At 45.4% G+C, this 21,834-nt stretch overlaps 1 protein-coding gene across 1 annotated transcript; it reads right to left on the bottom strand.

Annotated features, from left to right (window-relative positions):
• Positions 1-9,504: 9,504 nt before the first annotated feature.
• Positions 9,505-20,956, bottom strand: LOC131721141 (uncharacterized). Its single transcript, XM_059014352.1, has 23 exons — positions 20,875-20,956; positions 20,521-20,576; positions 19,868-19,957; positions 19,488-19,612; positions 18,990-19,133; positions 18,299-18,376; positions 17,440-17,610; positions 16,900-16,996; positions 16,214-16,437; positions 15,470-15,623; positions 15,101-15,309; positions 14,683-14,800; positions 14,234-14,409; positions 13,728-13,845; positions 12,958-13,127; positions 12,629-12,726; positions 12,324-12,463; positions 11,913-11,960; positions 11,527-11,710; positions 11,298-11,436; positions 11,037-11,124; positions 10,499-10,597; positions 9,505-9,637 (listed from the first exon to the last, which is right to left on the bottom strand). The coding sequence occupies exons 1-23, from the start codon at positions 20,895-20,897 to the stop codon at positions 9,543-9,545; spliced, it is 2,844 nt and encodes a 947-aa protein (XP_058870335.1). The 5' UTR covers positions 20,898-20,956; the 3' UTR covers positions 9,505-9,542.
• Positions 20,957-21,834: the final 878 nt, after the last annotated feature.

Below are 21,834 nucleotides of genomic sequence, written 5' to 3'. Positions count from 1 at the left end.
TAAAGATGAAGACGTCCCTGAACAGGAATGTGTTCCTATTAAAGAGGAATTCATAGAACAGGAATGTGTCTCCATCGCAGAGGAACTTCCTACTGAAAATAATGTCTGTACACTTGAGGAGAACAACAAGCTGGGATCCAACCTGTGTGATGATTCTCCAACTGAATGTGATCTGGGATTTGGAGGTAATCCTACAAAACAAGCAGCATTGAGCTGCCTATTCATCCTGCAGAACCTGGTACTGAACACCAGCAGTGTGCTTGAGATTAATATTTTAAACAAGGGGAGCTGCCCAACCACTATGTCAACAAGAACATCACTGTGCTTGCTCCTGAGGCACCTGCTAGATGTGTAGCCACTGCCACGCCTCTTTAGAATGCTGTGAGATCAGCACTGTCCAATCACGCTAGATGTGCAGCCACTGCCACGCCTCTTTAGAATGCTGTGAGATCAGCGCTGTCCAATCACGCTAGATGTGCAGCCACTGCCATGTCTCTTTAGAATGCTGCGAGATCAGCGCTGTCCAATCACGCTAGATGTGCAGCCACTGCCATGTCTCTTTAGAATGCTGCGAGATCAGCGCTGTCCAATCACGCTAGATGTGCAGCCACTGCCACGCCTCTTTAGAATGCTGTGAGATCAGCGCTGTCCAATCACGCTCCTGGAGGCCATTCCACTCCACATTGAACAGGTTCAATGCTGCTCCTGTGCCTGGATGGAGCTTTAATTGGTTCATTTAAACAACTTAGAACAGGGTTGGAACAAAGAGCAGGAGTGGAAGGGCCAGCTTTGGACACCCCTGTGTTAGATCTGTTAGATCTTTCCCCATTTCTGATAGACTGTTTGCAGTTGTGCTGCTCCCACAGCTTTACAGAGCTGCAGGGATCACATGTCCCATCACGGGGTGATGTCACATCCAGTCTGGTTGCTTAGCGTCCCCAGAAGAAACATTTCAGTAGAGCATTTCTGTGGAGAGTATGCAGCAGCATCGCCACAATGAGAGTGAACCCGTATTGTATGACCCATCAGTCTTATTTTATTTCTTACATTTTATTCAAATACAATATCATTTTTAAAAGCTCATCTCACTACAACTATCCCAGGGACTGAATGTTTGCTGGCAGCGGCACATTTCACTCTTGTGTGTCTCACAGTAAGCATTGCTGTGTTATTATTGTCACAGTACAGTAAGTACGTGTGTGGAGGGGTTCTGTACAGCAGACCAGCGAATCAGTTTCAGCTGGGAGGGGGATTCTGGGAATTGTAGTTTTACCAGATCTCTACTCTACAGATATTTTACACAAAAATCATGGTGATAGTAAAAGGAGGCTGAGCTTAACTGGAGTGATATGAATTGGGTTTGACTGTATGCTCTCAATACACAGTCATAAGAGTTCACTCTAGTTGTCATATTTATGTCATGAAGCCCTGCAGAACAGTGCATGTGAGAGAATGCTGTACAATAACCTTTGTCTCTCTTCTCTTTCTTTCTTTAGCTTCTAAAGTAGATGAAGGAGAACACGACTCCACTCCATCACCCCAGTGCAAAAACTCTTCTAGAGGCAAACCACAGAGCAAGAAACACAGAGAAACGACACCCCAAGAAGAGTATGTGAAGACATTGAGAACTCACTCAGTTACAATCCCTTCTTTACAAGACAGACACCCACTTACTGTGGAGAGTACAGAGACGCCACATTCTGCATGTTTTAACAACTCAGAAACCCAGGGCAACTTGAAGACCTTGCCTCATTCTATTAAAGATGGGAGGAGTTCCTGTCAATTAGACATTCCTGAAACTCACAAGGGAAATCCCACAGGAGGGACTACGTTTTCCTGGGCTGATTGTGGGAAGAGTTTCAATCATATATCACTGCTTAAAAGACACCAGCACATTCACACAGGCAAGAAACCTTCCCACATACAGTCCAGTGATAAGAGTTTCACACACTTGGGAAATCTTAATTCACACCAGCACATTAACATAGGAGAGAAACCTCATCACTGTGATGTTTGTGGGAAGAGATTCAGCCATTTAAGAGACCTTAAAAGACACCATAAAATTCACACATGAGAGAAACCTTATCACTGTGCTGTTTGTGGGAAGAGATTCAGCCAGTTTGGAAACCTTAAAGGACACCATAAAATTCACACAGGAGAGAAACCTCATCACTGCACTGAGTGTGGGAAGAGATTCAGTCACATAGGAAACCTTAAAAAACACAAAGCCATTCACACAGGAGAGAAACCTCATCACTGTGATGTTTGTGGGAAGAGATTCAGCCAGTCTGGAGACCTTAAGAGACACCATAAAATTCACACAGGAGAGAAACCTCATCACTGCACTGAGTGTGGGAAGAGATTCAGTCACATAGGAAACCTTAAAAAACACAAAGCCATTCACAGGAGAGAAACCTCATCACTGTGATGTTTGTGGGAAGAGATTCAGCCAGTCTGGAGACCTTAAGAGACACCATAAAATTCACACAGGAGAGAAACCTCATCACTGCTTTGAGTGTGGGAAGAGATTCAGTCACATAGGAAACCTTAAAAAACACAAAGCCATTCACACAGGAGAGAAACCTCATCACTGTGATGTTTGTGGGAAGAGATTCAGCCAGTCTGGAGACCTTAAGAGACACCATAAAATTCACACAGGAGAGAAACCTTATCACTGTTCTGTTTGTGGGAAGAGATTCAGCCTGTTTGGAAACCTTAAAGGACACCATAAAATTCACACAGGAGAGAAACCTCATCACTGCACTGAGTGTGGGAAGAGATTCAGTCACATAGGAAACCTTAAAAAACACAAAGCCATTCACACAGGAGAGAAACCTCATCACTGTGATGTTTGTGGGAAGCGATTCAGCCAGTTAGGAGACCTTAAAAGACACCATAAAATTCACACAGGTGTGTAATCCTCTCCCTGCACTTAGTGTGGAGAAGTGAAGTCAGTTGCAGGCTCTTACTGGACTCGAGAACATTCTCAGAATTGTAGACCCCTAAACAACAGGAAGATATTTGACTAAATACAGAAATATTTACTGAATACAAAAGAATAAACCTGCTTGATAAACAGGGTCCCCCCGAATCACAATCTGTTCAGATCAAAAGCTCACAGACTCAAATATGAACGAGTACGTCTTGTATTCATCGTCTTGTTGAGCATTCGGATTGTGTTACGTGACATTAGTAATATATTAAATAGATTGTTATTATGAATGCACGTTTCTCTTTCCTTTCTCATGCGTTGCTCAGCCTCTTGCAGTGGGTTCTGTGGAAACTTCCCCCGATACCACGGTGAATCTGCGGTACCTCAAGACACAGCACAGTGTACTGCAGTTATCATGCGGGCAGCTTGCAGTGTAAAGCAATACTGTTTCCAGCAGGGGGCACCAGACAGCTTTTAGGAATGTAATGGGCTGCATACCATTGCTTCTTAACGAGATGATTTCTGCTCAGGATGTGTTTAACACTGCCCTCTCTCTCTCGGGTACTCTATTAACAAACGCAGGTTCTGTGTTTTTAATATCAATTTGTTTGACAATGAGACTACTAAACCAAATAAAATCTATATTAAAAATGCTTTGCTGCCTGTATTAAATGCTGTTTTAAATGTTGTTCAGTGTCTTGTCAATCAAGGATTTCATTTTAAAAATCCAGTAATAAATACCGTAGATGTCCTTGTTTCTGCATTTCTTATATATACCATGACTGGAGCAGCTTTTTAAACTGCTGTCTGCTCATACAAGCGATCCATGTGCAATCAGGCATATATTTTGTCATTAAGTATTCTATAGCTCTGTGGTTTATACAAATAGTTTTTACATGTTTAACTTGATGTTGCTTTGAAGCCCGTTTCAGTTCATCGCTTTCCTGTAAAATGTTCCCCGCGCTTACAAGTTTGTTATAACTTTTTATTATTTATGATTTTGGGAAATGCACTCTCGTTAGATATTTTATGATCTGTAGTTTCAAGTCGTTATTATTTGTAGTGTTTTAGATTGCAAGGTTGTGAGATTTTAAACAGCAATCTCACACGCCTGCATGGAAGTTAGAATCAGGGATGGAGGATTTATAAACTGCAGAATTGGGAATGGAAGACAGAGCAGGGATTTTCAATACTTGGAAATGGGACTTTTAGCAACAATGCCTCCATCTTTTGTTTGAAGTAGATTATGATTAGCTGCTCCGCAGCTTAGTATGCAGCTCTGTACTGAATCCACAAGTTTGGTGCAATTGACCCAGATGGTTGTCATTGCTGGCTTCATTAGGAGCACTAGGCACTGGGAAATGTAGTTCTGATGCCATTTTAAATTCCCAGAACTACATTCTCTTTAACAGATTTGCATAAGTGCTGTGCGCTACACCACTATCTGTGGAAGAGGCTGAAAGCAGAGCCACGCAATGCTGTTACAAAGCAATGCCAGCAGCATTCATCAGGAGAGCCTGCACAACCTCTGCACCAGATTTACAGCCTAATAAAGTCAAGGATACCAAATCTGCTAACACAAATTCTGCGTTTCTGGAAAGAAAAAAAAACGTGCTAATGACAACTTGATATATTATTATTATTTAGCCGACGCCTTTATCCAAGACGACTTACAGAAATCTGGGTGTGTGAACTACCTACAACACGTACAACAACGTCTCACCCGAAATACGGAGCACAAGGAGGTGAAGTGACTTGCTCAGGGTCACACACACACACACACACACACACAGTGAGTCAGCCGGGATTTGAACCGGGGACCTCCTGGTTACAAGTCATTTTTTTTAACCACTGGAACACAGAACTTCCTAATAATAAACAGCTTTTGAGAACTTAAGAATTTAGCCAATTTGTGTGTTAACGCGTTAAAGAAAATAATAATAATAATAATTATAATAATAATAATAATAATAATATTAAAGGTTCGTACTCATGCAATCTGAGGCTTGTCAGGTAGAGTAGAACAGCGAACACAGCCACCGGGATGAAGAATTTATAAAACCGCGCTGACCCCATTGCTTTACTGACCGTCTTCATTTAAAAAAAAATAAAACACTTCTTTTTTCTTCCCTTTTTCCAGGACAGTTACCACGTGAAACAAACGGTGAGAACTCTGGTTTCAACCGCTACACGCAACCCGACATACTTCATAACAGCGGACACGTATTTGAAATCCTATTGCAGTATCTGTGCGTCTGTGCGTCTGTGCGTCTGTCCTAACGCTGGTGTTTTGCATTAAGAAAACAAATCGAACCTACCAAATAATCTGACATTCATCCCTAAGTTTCACCTATTGTCATTTTTTGGAGAGTTTGTAAGTTTTAAAAGTTTCAGATTTTTGCTCTCTCTCTCTCTCTCTCTCTCTGGGTTTGTTTTTGTAGATAAGGCAAAGATTTATCAAACAGTGCAAGGTGAGGTTCAGTCTGACCTCTTAGTGTAGGCCTACATGCAAAAGTTTTAGAACACCCCCATTTTTCCAGTTTTTATTGAAATTTAAGCAGTTCAAGTCCAGTGAATAACCTGAAATGGTACAAAGGTAAGCGGTAAACTGCCAGAGGTTAAAAAAAAAGTTTAGGTTACCAAAAACTGAAAAATAATGTACATTTCAGAGTTATACAAAAAGGCCTTTTTCAGGGAACAAGTAATGGGTTAACAACTTACAGCTATTCTGCAGCAATGGAAGTAAATTAAGCCTTGAAAGATGATGCTAACAATTCCTACAGGTGTCCCAACTTTTGTTGATTACTAACAAACCCTCTGTCTGTATAAAAGCAGTGTTGGAACAGACTGTGTTACTACACCCTCTTAAGCATTATTTGGGCAGTGTTGTACTGCAGGAAGTAGTATATTGCTCTCATAATGGCGAGAAAAAGGCAATTAACAAAGGAAGACAGACAGACCATTATAACCCTTAAAACTGTAGGTCTTTCCTTTAGAGAAATTGCAAAGAAAGCCAAGGTGTCAGTGAGTACAGTTTCCTACACCATCAAAAGGCACTTGGAAACTGGAGGAAATTCTGACAGGAAGAGGGCTGGCAGACCCAAAGCCACAACAAAATCAGAAGACAAGTTTCCGAGAGTCAACAGCTTGCGTGATAGGCGGCTCATAGGACAACAGTTTCAAGCATAGCTTAACACTGGTCGAAGTAAGCACGTCTCAGTTTCAACTGTGAAGAGAAGACTTCGAGCTGCAGGTTTGACATGTCGAGTGGCAGTAAGAAAGCCATTGCTAAGATGGCAAAATAAGAAAAAGAGGCTTGCCTGGGCCATGAAGCACCGCCAGTGGACTACTGAAGACTGGAAGAAGGTCTTATGGACCGATGAATCAAAATTTGAAATCTTCGGTTCATCACGCAGGGTTTTTGTACGCCGTAGAGTAGGCGAAAGGATGGTTCCTCTGTGTGTGACGCCAACTGTCAAACATGGAGGAGGAAGCGTGATGGTCTGGGGCTCTTTTGCTGGATCCAGAGTCGGCAACTTGCACAGAGTGAGTGGCACCCTGAATCAAAACTGCTACCACAGCATTTTGCAGCGCCATGCAATACCCTCTGGTGTATGCCTAGTTGGTCAGGGGTTCATCCTACAGCAAGATAATGACCCAAAACATACCTCCAGGCTATGTCAGAACTACCTTAGAAGAAAAGAACAAGACTAGGCTTCAAATCATGGAATGGCCAGCACAGTCTCCAGACTTAAACCCCATCGAGCTGGTTTGGGATGAACTGGACAGAAGGGTGAAAGCAAAGCAACCTACAAGTGCAACACATTTGTGGGAACTTCTGCAACAGTGTTGGGAAGAACTTTCCGAACAATATTTGATTTCCATTGCAGAAAGAATGCCACGAGTGTGTTCGGCTGTTATATCTGCAAAAGGTGGCTACTTTGATGAGTCAAAAATTTAGATTAAATTTTGTTAAACAAAACGATTCCATGATTTCTTTTTTTTATCTCCAATTGTTTATTTGTTCTATGCTTTAATTTCAGAGTACATTGAGACATTAAACTGCGTAAATTTCAATAAAAACTGGAAAAATGGAGGTGTTCTAAAACTTTTGACTGGTAGTGTGCGTGTGTATATATATATATTCTACAAGACCAGTTTAAATTGCAATCTGTTTTAAGGGTATCGATGCCCCGTTTATCTCCTCACTTACATGGGCGGTGCTCATTGCGGTTCTTCGCTTCTTAACCCAACATCAGCTGTCGGACTTCCCCGCTGTATTTTGTTTTTTTTTTCGTTCAGATACAATGACACACACACCGCGCCGCTCCGTCACTCCGCCCCCGTGTGTCAATCCACGCCGTCAGACACGCCCCCCCCCTCCCCCGAACACACGTGACGTCACAGGGTATGATTCTAACGAATGTAAAAAAAAAAACTAATCTTTTATGATTTGTTACGTAATAGGCTAACGTCACTCCTCTCCAGTGACTCTCACCTATATAGAAAAATAACAAAGTCACCTTTTCACGCACTGAGGGGCTAACTTGTCAAAAACGTCATGCAAAATACATATATCTTTATTTATTTTGTGGCTGTGCACCCATTGCCACGGCTACACACGATGCATGTCAACAGCGTGTACACACCACGGTGCTGCCGCGGAAGAAACAGCCATGAAACGCTCCCTCACAATCGGAGCAGCGGGGTCCCTGGATTGTAATGAAACGCTCCCTCACAATCGGAGCAGCGGGGTCCCTGGATTGTAATGAAATGCGCCCTCACAATCGGAGCAGCGGGGTCCCTGGATTGTAATGAAACGCTCCCTCACAATCGGAGCAGCGGGGTCCCTGGATTGTAATGAAACGCTCCCTCACAATCGGAGCAGCGGGGTCCCTGGATTGTAATGAAACGCTCCCTCACAATCGTAGCAGCGGGGTCCCTGGATTGTAATGAAACGCTCCCTCACAATCTGAGCAGCAGGGTCCCTGGATTGTAATGAAACGCTCCCTCACAATCTGAGCAGCAGGGTCCCTGGATTGTAATGAAACGCTCCCTCACAATCGGAGCAGCGGGGTCCCTGGATTGTAATGAAACGCTCCCTCACAATCGGAGCAGCGGGGTCCCTGGATTGTAATGAAACGCTCCCTCACAATCGGAGCAGCGGGGTCCCTGGATTGTAATGAAACGCTCCCTCACAATCGGAGCAGAGGGGTCCCTGGATTGTAATGAAACGCTCCCTCACAATCGGAGCAGCAGGGTCCCTGGATTGTAATGAAACGCGCCCTCGCAATCGTAGCAGCGGGGTCCCTGGATTGTAATGAAACGCTCCCTCACAATCGGAGCAGCAGGGTCCCTGGATTGTAATGAAACGCTCCCTCACAATCGAAGCAGCGGGGTCCCTGGATTGTAATGAAACGCTCCCTCACAATCGGAGCAGCGGGGTCCCTGGATTGTAATGAAACGCACCCTCACAATCGGAGCAGCAGGGTCCCTGGATTGTAATGAAACGCTCCTCTTGAACTGAACGGAGAGGCGAGGGGTGGACACGATGCGCCAGCTAACCTGATTACCCTTCAAATACAGAGAAAACTTTACAGGCGAGAGAAAAGGTACAGCTCTAACACAAAAGTAGCAATATATATTAAATCCCTTAAACATTGTGTACCTATCAACTATTTCTCATATATACAATATATATATGAGAGAGACACAGAGAGAGAGATTTCTACCATGATATCTGAAGATGCAAAGCCAAGACTTAAACCCAATTATTAAAACAGGAAGTTTTGTGAATGCGGTGTTACTGCATTTTAGCCATAGATACCCAAAAACATCTACTTTACACTAACTGGTAGTTTAAGTGCAGCAAACGGGACACAGCTGTGAATTCAGGGGCGATTGAGAGACACGTCACACAGAGCGAGGGGGGAGTATAGAACGGACACCCACCTAGCCATGCCTACACTGACGTCACTGCGTGACCCGACCGAGTGCAGGTACCATGAACAGGAGGAGCGCAGACAGACCTCCCTTGCAATTTAACTTTCTGTAAGTAAGTCTTTAGCACTTTGCTTACAGAATGCAGTAGATTTAATTCTGCGTGCCATTCCCTTACCCGGACGCGTCACGTTTGACAGCGATAGCGTGGAGTTTGACCGGGTACCCATTCACTCCAGAGCTGTATGCATCGGTTTGAATTGAGACCAGACGCTAGCAGCTTTTACCCCTTTCAAAAAAAGGGTTCCCCAAATCCCGGTCCTGGGAGACCCCTCAATCGGTCACTTTTCTAACAGAGCGCCGAATTACGCAACTGAACTAAATTCACTTACTAGACTTCAGAGCTATAATTATATATAGGATTTAAGATTTTTCTAGATAACTTAGAATCTGCAGAGATTTAAGAAATTTAAGTAAACAAATAATTTCAATTAAGGGTGTAATCAAGTAATGAAGAGCTCAATTGGAATGAAAGCCAAACACTATCTTAAAAGACTGTTTGAACAGCAAGCAGCGCTGGATTCCTGGTGTACCTTCAGGGTACAAGAAAGCAATGGGAGGACACACAAGAATCGAGATGCAAAAATCTTTATTGGGGTAGACAGCAAGTTTAACATCTCCTGAATCCGACAGCAACAAGAATGACGAGCAGAACTCCGAGGAGAGCGGACGCCATGCCCAGCGCCGGAACCAAGGGGGAGTCACCTGAAATTCAAAACATGACGGGGTGAGCACTAGGACCCGTGGGAGCCACAAGACGCCTCCAATTACAGTCAGCGTTGCTTAGCAACTTCAAGAAATTCTACAAGTTAGCATGGAGGTACTAAACATTAAAAGAGTAAACTAACATTTGAACACCATCTTTATGCAAATCCATGAATTTATTATTTGTTTGGGGGGGTGTGAGAAGTCCTCAATTTAAATAATTAGTTTTGGCTACAAATTGCTGCATCCAGTTCTGAAGGACAATCAGAACTGATATTTCATACCGGCTATAGGATAGCGATTTAGCATCACAGGAATGGAAATAAGACCAGTTGGATAGTTTTGTCTATTTCTGTTTACACTAATATTTTAATAAGACACATACCTGAGCCGGTTACCGATACAGTCTGATCATGCTTCTAGTAAAATAAATAAAGCTTTGTGCTCCTTTAGCACCATCTAGTGGTTTATTACTGCAAACACTGGAAGTTAGTGGATTAGCAGACACTTCGCCAAAGCGACTTAGACTAGGGATGTGAACTCTGCATCACAACTGCTGCAGAGTCACTTCCAATAGGACCTTGTTTGTTTGGCGTCTCATCCGAAGGACGGAGCACAAGGAGGTGAAGTGACTTATTCACGGTCACACAGCGAGTCAGTGGCTGAGCTGGGATTTGAATCTCCTGCTAATAGACCCCCTTTAAGCTCTGGAGCAGCAAGCCTCATTCATATATAAATATATATATATATATATATATATATATATATATATATAGAAAGGCATCCCCTCCATAGCATCGGATGAGGAGGGTTAGAATTCAAATGACCAGGATATTCAACAGAACTCTCTCAAGGTCTCACCTGCTGTTTGAAGGTCCAGGACTTGTCCTTCTGCTACCAATTGGACCGGCCCGGCAGAAACGTAGCCTCTGATCTGGCTGTATCGATCCACACTACGGGCTGAGAGAAAGACAAAATTGAAACAACTCTCACCAGGGTACAGATAAAGGACTATTGCCAGCTCTGAGGTTTGACTTGTGGGTTTTATAGAATACAAAGTCAAATTTCTTTGCATTCATTTTACTGTAATGAAGTGTTCAGGTTTAATGGTTCGGATTAAAATTGCAACAGATATTGCATGAAAAAATGCATCATTATAAATACTCACTCAATGCAGAGAGCATTACCAGCACAATACAAAAAAAAATCTTACAAACACTCAAATAGAGAATTGTATATATTACACATAGGAAGGACCCATCAGAATATTCATATCTTAAATAGATTAGGCTTTGTATTCCCTTCACTCAACGATAGCAGCTTCAATACAGCAGCGTTGATGCTGTACTGCAGCTGGTCATGCTTGCTTGTATTACAGGACTGATCTCCAGATGCTCACCAGATCTCTGGGCTCCAGGCACACAAGTCTTATTGCAGGTATCCTCCAGGTTGGGATCACAAACCACAGCCATGCAATGGAAATACACCTGGGGAGGGACAGAAGCAGCTCTCGTTAAACAGGAGAACACTGCCACACTGTGGCTGAAGTCAGTAGTGCATCAATCCCTCTTTCCTATTGAAGTTTAATAAAAGCATTCCTACTGAAGCACTTTGCATGGAGTGAATCGTCCCAGGTTCAAGTCAGAGAGGGGGCACTAACCTGTCTCCAGAAGGCAGAGTCCTTGCTAGACTGCTGTGCCTGCACCTCAAGCCTCTGGAGCTGGGGGGAGCTCCTGGTGAGAGTGCTGGCCGGCACTGGGTGGAAGTGGGTCCTGTACGAGTCTCCAGTGACCAGGCAGCTGCAGAGAGACAGGAACAGGAGTCATGACAAGCCTGCATTGAAAGCACAGCTGAAATGGGCAGCGCTAGAGGACTAGCAGACCCCTCACCTGTCAGTGACCAGGTCCCATTGAGGGCTGGAGTCCAGTTCAGGGGCCAGTGTGGCCCAGCAGTCCTGCAGGATAAGGTGGTCAGTCTGGCCATGAGGCTGCTGGAGCTCAACCTGCAGAAACACGGGCTCCAGCAGAGACTGGGACACGGGGAATGCAGAGTAGAACTGGGAGTAGCTCACATCTAGAGGGGAGAAAAAAAATTGTAGTCACTGCTGTGCTTTTGAAGCACTGGAGTTCAGGACTCCCTTCATAGCAAGGACAGGGGCTCATGGAAGTTGTAGTCTAATCCTGACAGTGGGCCAATGTGACCAGCTCTGGGAGTTTAGAATGAAGACTACAGAGCAGAATTTGCCAAGTGGAAGTGAAGACAGAGTTCAACTCACCCCTGGCTAGCCGAGCCTTCAGATTCAGAACATCTCTGGGACTCTTGGCTGCAAAACAAAATAAGGATTTGGTAAAATGCTAAAAGGCTTAAAAAGACAGAGAGAGGGCTACCATACAACATGAAAAGCACATCCATTTCAAAATGGACAGATCTCTAAAGAAATGTTCCATTTAAAATGCTCAGCTGAAACAGTAAATGCCAAGTAGAACATTTAATGATTTTTGATGCAGCCAATGTTCAATGAAGACCTTGAAGTCATCTCTCTCCACACAGAGTGTTCAGTCATTTACCATAAGCAAAGTTAACCAGCTGGCAGCACAAACAATGGATCAAAGCAAACTGTTGAAGAGATTTTCTATCCTTTAGTCCCAGGAGACAAGCCTGGTTCAGCTTGCTAGATACTCTGTACCTCTGCTCATAGGGTCATAAGATCGGACGTGCAGGGACCCAAGCCCCCGCACAGAGTAGGGGGCTGGAGCAGGGACCGCCTTCCTTTCAGCAGCCAGCGTCAGGGTGTCGTTGAGGGGGTAACGACAGCGGATCGTCAGCCTACGAGGTAACGACACACGGGTTTAGATCAGGGGCTGGAGTCGTGTGTAAAACGGACTGCATGGTCCAGCTGGGTAGTCCGGTTCAGGGCAAATGGGCTGTGTGATGTCACAGCCTATGACATCACCACAGTTCCCTGTGAACCAGGAGACTCCCTGTGCTCACCTGTATTCAGAGTCCCTGGTGATGACTGGAGCATTGGGTGGGAACAGCGCTCTGGTATACAGCACCTCGTTCTCGTAGATCAGGTAGTTACCCACAATCTGAAAACACAGGAGCCAGAAAAGCATGCTGGCAATACAAAGCTGACCTCCCAATAGCAAAATCTAAAGACTACCAGACAGTTAATGCATAGTCAACCACTCCCCAGTTGCTTTGGATAAAACAATGTTAAAAAACACAACCAAATGATCCAGTGCAGGTCTACCAGTGCCAGACCTGTATGAAGGACCATTGCCTTGACCCACAACACCACACAGGAAGCCCCAGCTCACCTGGCTCCTGGTCCCACAGGTGTTCACCCCAAAGGTGAAGAGAGCCCTGGTCGAGTCAAACTCTTTGGGTTTGCAGGTCTTGTCCAGCAGGGTTGTCTTGCTGGGATCCACTAATGGTATGGGCTCCATGGTGACAGCCACCACCGTCACCACTCCGTTAGGAAAGCACACTGTGGCGGGGGAGGAGAATGAATTAGAGACCAGACAGAATCAAGGCAACGCCATGCTACCCCAATAACATCACCAGATCCTGCAAGTCAGAGGTCTACACTTCAAGCTGGACTAGTGTCATTCTCCTCAACTCCTTGTCCTAACCCTACCTCAAGCTAGCTCTTCACACCCAGCTTCCATGCAGCCAGATTGACTACAGTGCAACCATTTTTTGCTAGGACTTGCATGCAAGTTAAAAGCAGGGTTCCCCAAAGGAATTCCAACACATTGATCAAGATTGCAATTAACTAAATATTTACAGTGGCAACAAGTGAATTCAACTTGTCAATTAAGTCGTCTCCAAAAACAAAAGGCTACTTAATTAGAGTTCTTATATCAGAGCTAGGATTCCCAACAGACATGAAAACTCAAGACCCTGAACTCTGCAACTAGATCAGCCATAAACTGGGGACCACTTCAAAAATCTGAAGGACATTCAAGAACGGAAGTCCCACAGGCTCAGAATGCATGGCAATAGGATCCTTGGAGTGGCTAGTTCTGGTGAGAAGCGTGGTCAGGACTCTGCGAGGCGTCCACCACAGTGAAGGAGTCCTCCTCACCCAGCAGCTCCCTGGTCGGGATTGGGCAGCGTTGCACAAACTGCTTCTCGACCTGCAAGGTCTTGACGTTCCTCATGTTCAGCTCCACTCGAACGGTGAGGCCCCTCAGAGAGATGTCCTGGGGAGGGAGGAAGCAAGGGACACGTCACGGCTGGCAGTACCCTTGGAGCAACGTACTTGAAGTGAACAAGCCTGGGGAGTTTGATACCTCTGAAACCAAGCATGCTGCCTCAGTTTGGGGGTGCATCTAGGAGTAGTGTTCAAAATGTATTAGAAAACAAGATGTCACTTAGATTTACCTACAGAAAGCCTGCGTTGGTGCGAGAATTTCAATCAGTAACAAATCAGTCCTACAGAGTGTAGCAAGATTAATGGCAACTAAAACTAACCAACCCAATGGTCAATTCTCTGCATGGCTGGGCATAGAAGTCCCTCGGTAGAGGCTACCAGTTGACCAGACAGTGCTAGCCCTGGATTCATTGTTAAACCCCTGGGGAGATCCTCACCTCATAGATGTAGCCAATGCTAAAGAGTGGCAACTCGATGGTGATCTTGGGTTCAACGATGGTGTAGGGTAGAGGGCGGCTCCCAATGCACAGCTCCCAGCTGGAGTCCATGTTGCCCGGGGTCACTTCGAAGACCACGCTGCGGTTCGTACAAAAGCTTTTGACATCAGGAAGATCTAGAGGGAAGGGATTGGTAGGTCGGTCAACAAATGTTGACTACAAAATCTCCACATTGTAGTTTGGCACATTCTGTATCCAATTGGCTTTGAAACAGTCGGCGACATACAATACAAGATCGGTGGTACAATGTTGAAGACAGAAAAGTCAATGTCACAATGTAGCCCATGTCAGGTATGGGGTTGTTGCAAGTTGGTGAACCTGGCAAAGCTCTTACAGATTTAACTAGTCAAGAAATCACACACCCCCCCCCCCCCCTCCAGTTCACTTACTAACATCCTTTACATCGCACACAATAGCAGCCGGGTGAAAATATGGCTCATTCTGGGGGACAATGTTCAAGGTGTAGTTGATGTTCAAGGTGTACCTCCTGACGAGAGCCCCAATGTACTGCAAGAGAAAATCAGGTCAAAAGGTTACAGAACCACCCCACCCCCCAAAATCCTGGACTGTCACCTGCTGCAGACAGGCCACTCTCAAACCGTGCATGATACAGTCCATGTGCAATATTAGATTTCCTGTATAATTCATGTTGCAGATTTGTTCGAGAGCCTTCCCCTGCGACACCTCATGGTCACGTGTATATAAATTAAGCTGGCTTTCACTATGAACAGGAGGCTTTCCCCCCCCATTGGTATGGTTGTGTTCAATGGTTTGGTACCTCCTTATTCGAGTGGGTAAAATCCTCACCTCTACAGAGACCAGCGGGTTGTTGAAGGGGACCTTCAGGACGAAGTCCTTGGTGCCGTTGGGGTGCTGGACCTCGTTGATCTTCACGCCTCTGTTCTGGGCCTCGGGAAGGGTCAGAGGAACCCCGTTGAGGGTCAGGTTCTTCAGCTCAACGTCCGGCTTGAAGTTACCAAGGGTCACTGTGAAGCCCTTCTCACTCGGGACGGTGTCTGAGAGCAGGGATTAGAGAGGTGAAGCGCAAGAAACATAACTGCAGAGCTCTGAACCCCAGGACTGGGTGCAGCAACACTAGAGTTTCTAACCCTGTTCACCCCCCAATCGCGTGCTCCAAGGTTACCCCTACAGTGCAGGGCTGTGGAGAGTACTCACTGTTCACCACATAAGGGGTCTCAGGGAGGTAGGGGGAGCGGGCTGGCTTGAAGGAGCGGTGCTGGGTCACCTCCCACAGGTCGTCAGCCCATTGGTGCTCCAGGAAAAGGTCAATCTCATACACCTGGTTGTACTTGTTATCAATCACATGACTCTGTAAAAAGACAGGGGTTAGATATAGAAATCAGTACAACATCTGACTCATTGTGTGACCCTGAGCAAGTCACTTCACCTCCTTGTGCTCAGTCTTTCGGGGGAGATATTGTTGCAAGTGACTCTGCAGCTGATGCATAGTTCACACACCCTAGTCTCCAAGTCACCTTGGATAAAAGCATCTGCTAAGAAACAAAACAGACTCCCCCCCCCCCCCCTATATCCCCAGATTCTCATATGCAATAACTTAGGCCAAGTAGTTAACAAGGGATTTTCCCCGGATACAGGGAGAAGACACGCAAAACTGCTGCCACTACACCCCCTTCCCCAGGGAGAAGGGGCTTTTGATTTAGAACGACGCTTCTCTAAAGCAACTTGACGAGACTAGGGGGGGGGGGGGGGGTGTGAACTATGCATCCTCAACTGCAGAGTCACTTCCAACAGGACCTCATTTGTTTTACGTCTCATCCGAAGGACAGAGCACAAGGAGGTGAAGTGACTCGCTCAGGGTCAAGCCAGGAAAAAGCCCTTCTCTAAAAATCACCAAGCCTCCACAGACAGACCCAACCAGAGGGTCCCTGGCTATCTTACCTTGCGATACCCCCCCACAGCTCCAAAGGGAACGCGGATTTCCACTGCAGTGCTGTTGACTAGCAGCTGGTACCCCCTGCTGGTAGCAGCGACCTCATCCAGGCCCCTCCCCTCCACCCCCATCGTGATCAGTTTATCCAGGAACTTGGTGGGATGCAGGACCAGCGGGGTGATGAGCCTTGGGGTGACCCAGCTCAAGTAGGTGCCATCGAAAACAGAGGGGTCTGGAAAGAGATGAAACACAAGGCATTTTGCCATGGTATACTATTCTTTCCCCCCCTTGGTGTAGAAAAGGGATTTGTTTTTATAGACTTTTTAAAAAGTCAGATGACAATATGTTTATGGTCTTAATGCATGGAAGATGAAGCACTTCTAAAACACTAGCACCAGAACTAATTTTGGAGAATTTATGCAGTTTGACATACTGTTATAGGGTAGAGATTTAACATGGAGCTATGTCAGTCACATGCTCAAATACAAAAAGTTACACCCACCCTCAAAATGAGGACAATGTCACTTAATGGGTTAATAGGTTGTGGAAGAATGAGTTCCACATAGCGTGTCAAAGTGTAGCCAATTCAAAGTCAAGTGTACAATGCACTAGACTGTTCCACTTAAGTTCCCAGCTCAGGTAATGCTTCCCGACCATTAGCCCTCCTAGGATTGCTGTGCTCCTCGCGACTCACTCTTGGCGCAGGCAGCTGAAGTGTCCACCAATAGCAGCATCCACCTCTGCTTGTAGAACACAGTGGCTCTGATGGCTTCCACAGGGATCCCCGACACCTGAGGATAGAGAAGAGCGTTGCAGCAGAGACCGCGACAAGCCCCGCGCCTCACCGGAGCAGAGACCGCGACGAGCCCCGCGCCTCTGCTTAAGTCATTCCTAGACTACTATTATGGCATCTTGCAATACAAAATACTTTACATTACACATTAAATAGATCTAAATTGTTCAAAACAGCATATTAAATTGGGCTCGATTTTACTCCTAGTCCTATGCAAAATTGAGAAGGCAGCTATAGCCAAAAAATTAAAATTCAGAAAATTAAGTTAATAGCAAAAGAGATTTAACTTTAAATCCATCAGCATTTAAAAACGTCAAGTTCGTCAACATCCTATTTTTTGCCTTGCTGTATATTTCTGGAGAGCCCTCAGATGTTAACACACAAAAGCACGCTATTAAATAATGGAAGCTGGTTTGGGATCACAGTATTTTAAGAACTCACCAGGAGCACCTCGGACATGGGCATGCCGTAGGGCGACCTGAAGATGATGCGGCTGGACGTGGAGTTGACGAGGTATCCTGCAGTACGGGCGTCCTCGGCGGTCATGGTTTTGGGGGGCATCCCGGTCTGGTGGAACACCACCTGCCACTCGGACATCACCGCTCCCTGTGCCTGCAGAGCAACACAACGAAAAGCCAGCCGAGACCCAGAGCCATTCGGGGGAGCTGCAAGAGGTGCAGTTCAGAGAGCGTCCACAAGAGGCACTGCAAGCGCTACAGAAAGAAACCTCTACACCAGAGGCATCAAACTCCACTCCGAGGGACAGTGTCCATTCCAGCTTCTCTCAAATGAACTTACTTGAACCAATTGGATAGGGTTAATATTTATGCATGGTCTTGGTGGATTCCAGAAAATTCATTCAAGGTACACTACCTATACAAACAGAGGCCCGGGAGAGATGGTAATGCGTCCTATTAATCAAATGAAACGAAGTGCTTCAGAGCTGTGGGTTGAAGACACTGTGGTCCACCAGGAACAGTTTGACAACCCTGCTCTACACCAGACCCCCCCCCCCCCATCCTGGGGACCCCCTGCACTTGCAGATTCTCATTCCAACCAGTTTATCAATTGCTTACACCCTTCATTCATCTAATAGTGCTTAAACCTGCAATTGTCCTCAACTTAAGTTACTTCTAAAAGTTGAATACACTGCCAACCATTTAGACGCCGAACACAATTAAAGGTCTTAAGCCAATAGTTCAATTGAGCGCTCAGGCGGAATTAAACACACAAGGGGTCCTCCAGGACCTGGGAAGCCCTGTACCCCCCCACCCCCCATCCCAGTTGAAAGTTCACTCACTATGGAGAGAGCCGCTTCCCAGTCCTCCTTCTCCAGTCCTTCCTGAGCGATGACCGGGACATTCTTCCTGACAGACACCTGGGGGCAGGAGGTTTGAACAGCAGGGATTGGAGCCAAGACTCCCCATGCATAGCAGGCAGAGACGTGCCTGGTTTTGTGACAAGCTTGTTACCTAGGCACACTGTGGCTAAAATCAAGCTCACAGTAAAACCTGGACCGGAAGTGAAACTGCTATGCAACAGGAATTGCGTTTACCCCTGAAGTGGAACTCCATTAGTTAGAATAATTTAACAGACACCCTTATCCAGGGCGACTTACAATTGTTACAAGATATCGCATTATTTTTATATACACTTACCCATTTATACAGTTGGGTTTTTACTGGAGCAAACTAGGTAAAGTACCTTGTTCAAGGGTACAGCACCACCACTTCACTGCTGCCCAGGGAGCAAAATAAGACTCCCAATGCAAAGCAGTTTGATCCAATCCTGGTTTTACTACAATTAAGACACCCAAGGTTGTTACCTACACACTGTGGGTAAAATCAAGCTGATCATAAAACCTGGAATGGGTGAAACTGCTATGCAATAGGAGTCATTTCCATCCTTAAATCACTAGGATGTGATTGATCTATTAATAGGAGCAGATACATTGCTCAATTGTGAACCCTAGTTTCGGGGGTCCCCTTCACCTCCATGTAGTTATCCTCACAGACGATCTCACGGGGGTTCCAGGGGCTCTCCATCCTGCAGGACAGGGAGAAGGGGTGGACCGTCTCTCTGCCCAGAGAGTCCAGTCTCACGAAGCGGTACTGAAGCGCATAGGAGACGTCATTCTAGAGACAACAGAGAAAGAACCGGTCGGTACGGGAGACTTCTTCACAAGTGGCATACGGGGCTAGGACTTCCAAAAACAGGGTGGATGACAAGACCATTGCACCCCTAAAAGGAATGGGAGACCATTTCTGAGATAGTTCACCTCTTTCAATTGAAAGGAACTTAATGCACCAAACCGACTTCAAATGAATGCGTTGCCATTGCGAGATGTTTACCTGCCGATTGCAGACTTAATGAACATTGTAATTGATAAAGGGAACAGGATTATATAGGTGCATGTGTGTTTTTTCAGTCCAGCGTTGCAGTGTACGAGTGTGAAGCGGGTTTTTTTTTTACTGCAGTGACGTACTCACCACGCTCTCCACGTGACAGGCCAAGAACGACGCTCTGAAGATCAAGTCTCCGGGAAGGTTGAAGGAATACGTAAACCCGCACGCCGCTGCGTAGCTGTCATTCAGCGGGTAAACCCCGCTTCTATCTGGAAGGGGGATAAAAATGAGGGAGAACATCGCAACGGGCTACCGAGCAAATCCCATAGGGATTGAAATCATTTCAGAGATTCCGTTTATCTGTGGCACTCTTAACCAGCCAATAAGAGTTTCCTTTAAATTACTTTAATTCCGATACCCTACAAGGTTTTTATTAACAAAAAAAAAAAAGACCCAACGTTTTACCCTATACTCAAAACCCAAATGCCCGCACAGCTGCCGTTTCTTAAACCGACCCAACTTACCGATGACGTCAAAGCGAAAGTTACCGCCGGCAAACTTGCCATTGGTTGACATCCAGAAGTACCGATCCCGGCACTCGGTCACAAAGTTACCTGAAGTCAGAAATGAACGCACAGAGCCGCTCCGTTATTTAAGAACACCGGCAACACAAAGTCACACACCATATTAAATAGAATAGATAAAACGTTTTTTTAAGTTGGCTATATAGCGTTTCATAAGCCTAAACAAAGCTGCCAATTCAATCAATTAATAGAATACTCATAACTTGAACCAACTACAACGTTCAGGAAGTCTAAACGTTACATGCCAAATCATCAAGGGAGAGTTCCCAGTTCAATTAATTCTCTTCATTAAGCATCTCGAGTGACTGTCAATTATCTGATCTGCCCCGAGAGCCATCACCCTTTTATTCTGTATACAAGGGCGGTCAATCAATTTATTAAACATATCTGATAATACTGTGATAGACAGAATACACAGATTCCAGTTAGCGGGAGTCCTGGACTAGCCCAACTGGGTAACATTAAATACCCCAACATTAGTGTAGAGTTGGGTTTGTGAACCAAAGACACACAAGTACCACATGAACCCAAGTGATACAGATATATTACGCTGCAGACTGGAGACTGTTCTTCGGAGTGAATATTGATCTTACCCGACAAGTCCTGAGCGACCAAGCCAGCCGGCAACACCGCGCATAACCAGGCAACTCTGGAACAATAATAATAATAACAATAATAATAATAATAATAATAATAATAATAAATCACATACATATGAATTCTTAGACATCCGGCACACTCATCCGCAGTAGCCAGTTAACTGAAGTAGAATGCTAAAGTTCAAATTAACTTACAGACCAAGGACTATGCTAAATTGTTAATTATTTTAAATGTGCACAGATAGAGGAATTGGTGGAATTGCTTGAAAATGTGATAACCACAGTCCACGAATAGTGAAACAACATCTATATCTATCTTAAAATTCAATTTAAAAAAATTAAACTCACCCTAAAAGCAGCCTGAACCCCATCTCAATACGATTTCTCCAGCCGTGTCCACCACAGATCACCAGTCACTAACAAACCCGCGCTTCTCTCCAACAGAAAGAAGCCGCTGCGTTCGTTCGCTCGCTTGTTGGGACACGGCGCGCCCCGGGGTTTATAAAGCCCTCAGAATCACACCGCTTCCGTTCACACGCGCCCCGATCACAGCACCTGACTGAGATTGAACTGAAGAGTCAACACGTGGTCTTAATCACGCGTGATTAACTGCTGATCGGGTGTCCCCAATTATCATCATCATCATCATCATTAGCAGTATTTTGTTTTCTGAGTTTAATTTAATTAATGACGCAATGCGTGTCGATTTCCTCAATTGATCCTCCAGAGCGCGCAATGGGTCGGAATTGCTTGATCAATCCCACCTGCTATCGCTGCCGAGACCCGGCGTCTCCAGTATATATACTCGGGTCGGGTCCGGTTAAACGATGTCGGTGGTGTTGAGGTGTCGTGGTTATTCGGGCAATCAGCGTGGAGGACAGATACAATGGCCGTCGCGCTCTTTTTTTACAGTAAGTGCAGTCTTATTACCTTAAACGGTTAATTTTAATTGTTCATTTCCCCTCACTCGATTAGCGCATACCCTGCAGCGCGCTCGTTACACGGACCTATACTAACGCTGAAGTCTCTCTTCCCGATTCGCACTGCTGTGCGCGGCGCTTCTCGTGGACGCTGATGCGCTCTGTAGTCTTCATTCTAAACTCCCAAAGCTGAACACATTGGCCCATCCAACAGATTAGACTACAACTCCCATGAGCCTCTGTCCTTGATATGAAGTGAGTCCTCAAGTGCTTCAAAAGCATAGCAGTGACCTACAAAGCTTTTTTTTTTTTCCTCCTCTAGATGTGAGCTACTCCCAGTTCTACTCTGCGTTCCCTGTGTCCCAGTCTCTGCTGGAGCCCGTGTTTC

The sequence above is a fragment of the Acipenser ruthenus genome, chromosome 48 (assembly GCF_902713425.1).
Source record: "Acipenser ruthenus chromosome 48, fAciRut3.2 maternal haplotype, whole genome shotgun sequence".
Taxonomy (NCBI): Eukaryota; Metazoa; Chordata; class Actinopteri; order Acipenseriformes; family Acipenseridae; genus Acipenser; species Acipenser ruthenus.
The sequence above is the reverse complement of the archived record's forward strand: the minus strand, read 5'-3'. Positions and strand labels throughout refer to the sequence as shown.

Excerpts from the sequence above, each read along its gene's own strand:
- LOC131721141 (XM_059014352.1), bottom strand. The coding sequence starts at position 20,897 with ATGGGGTTCAGGCTGCTTTTAGG. Across the intron at positions 16,997-17,439 it reads CCATGTCCGAGGTGCTCCTG|GTGTCGGGGATCCCTGTGGA; the intron begins GTGAGTTCTTAA and ends CTCTATCCTCAG. Across the intron at positions 15,310-15,469 it reads GACCCCTTATGTGGTGAACA|ACACCGTCCCGAGTGAGAAG; the intron begins GTGAGTACTCTC and ends CCCTGCTCTCAG.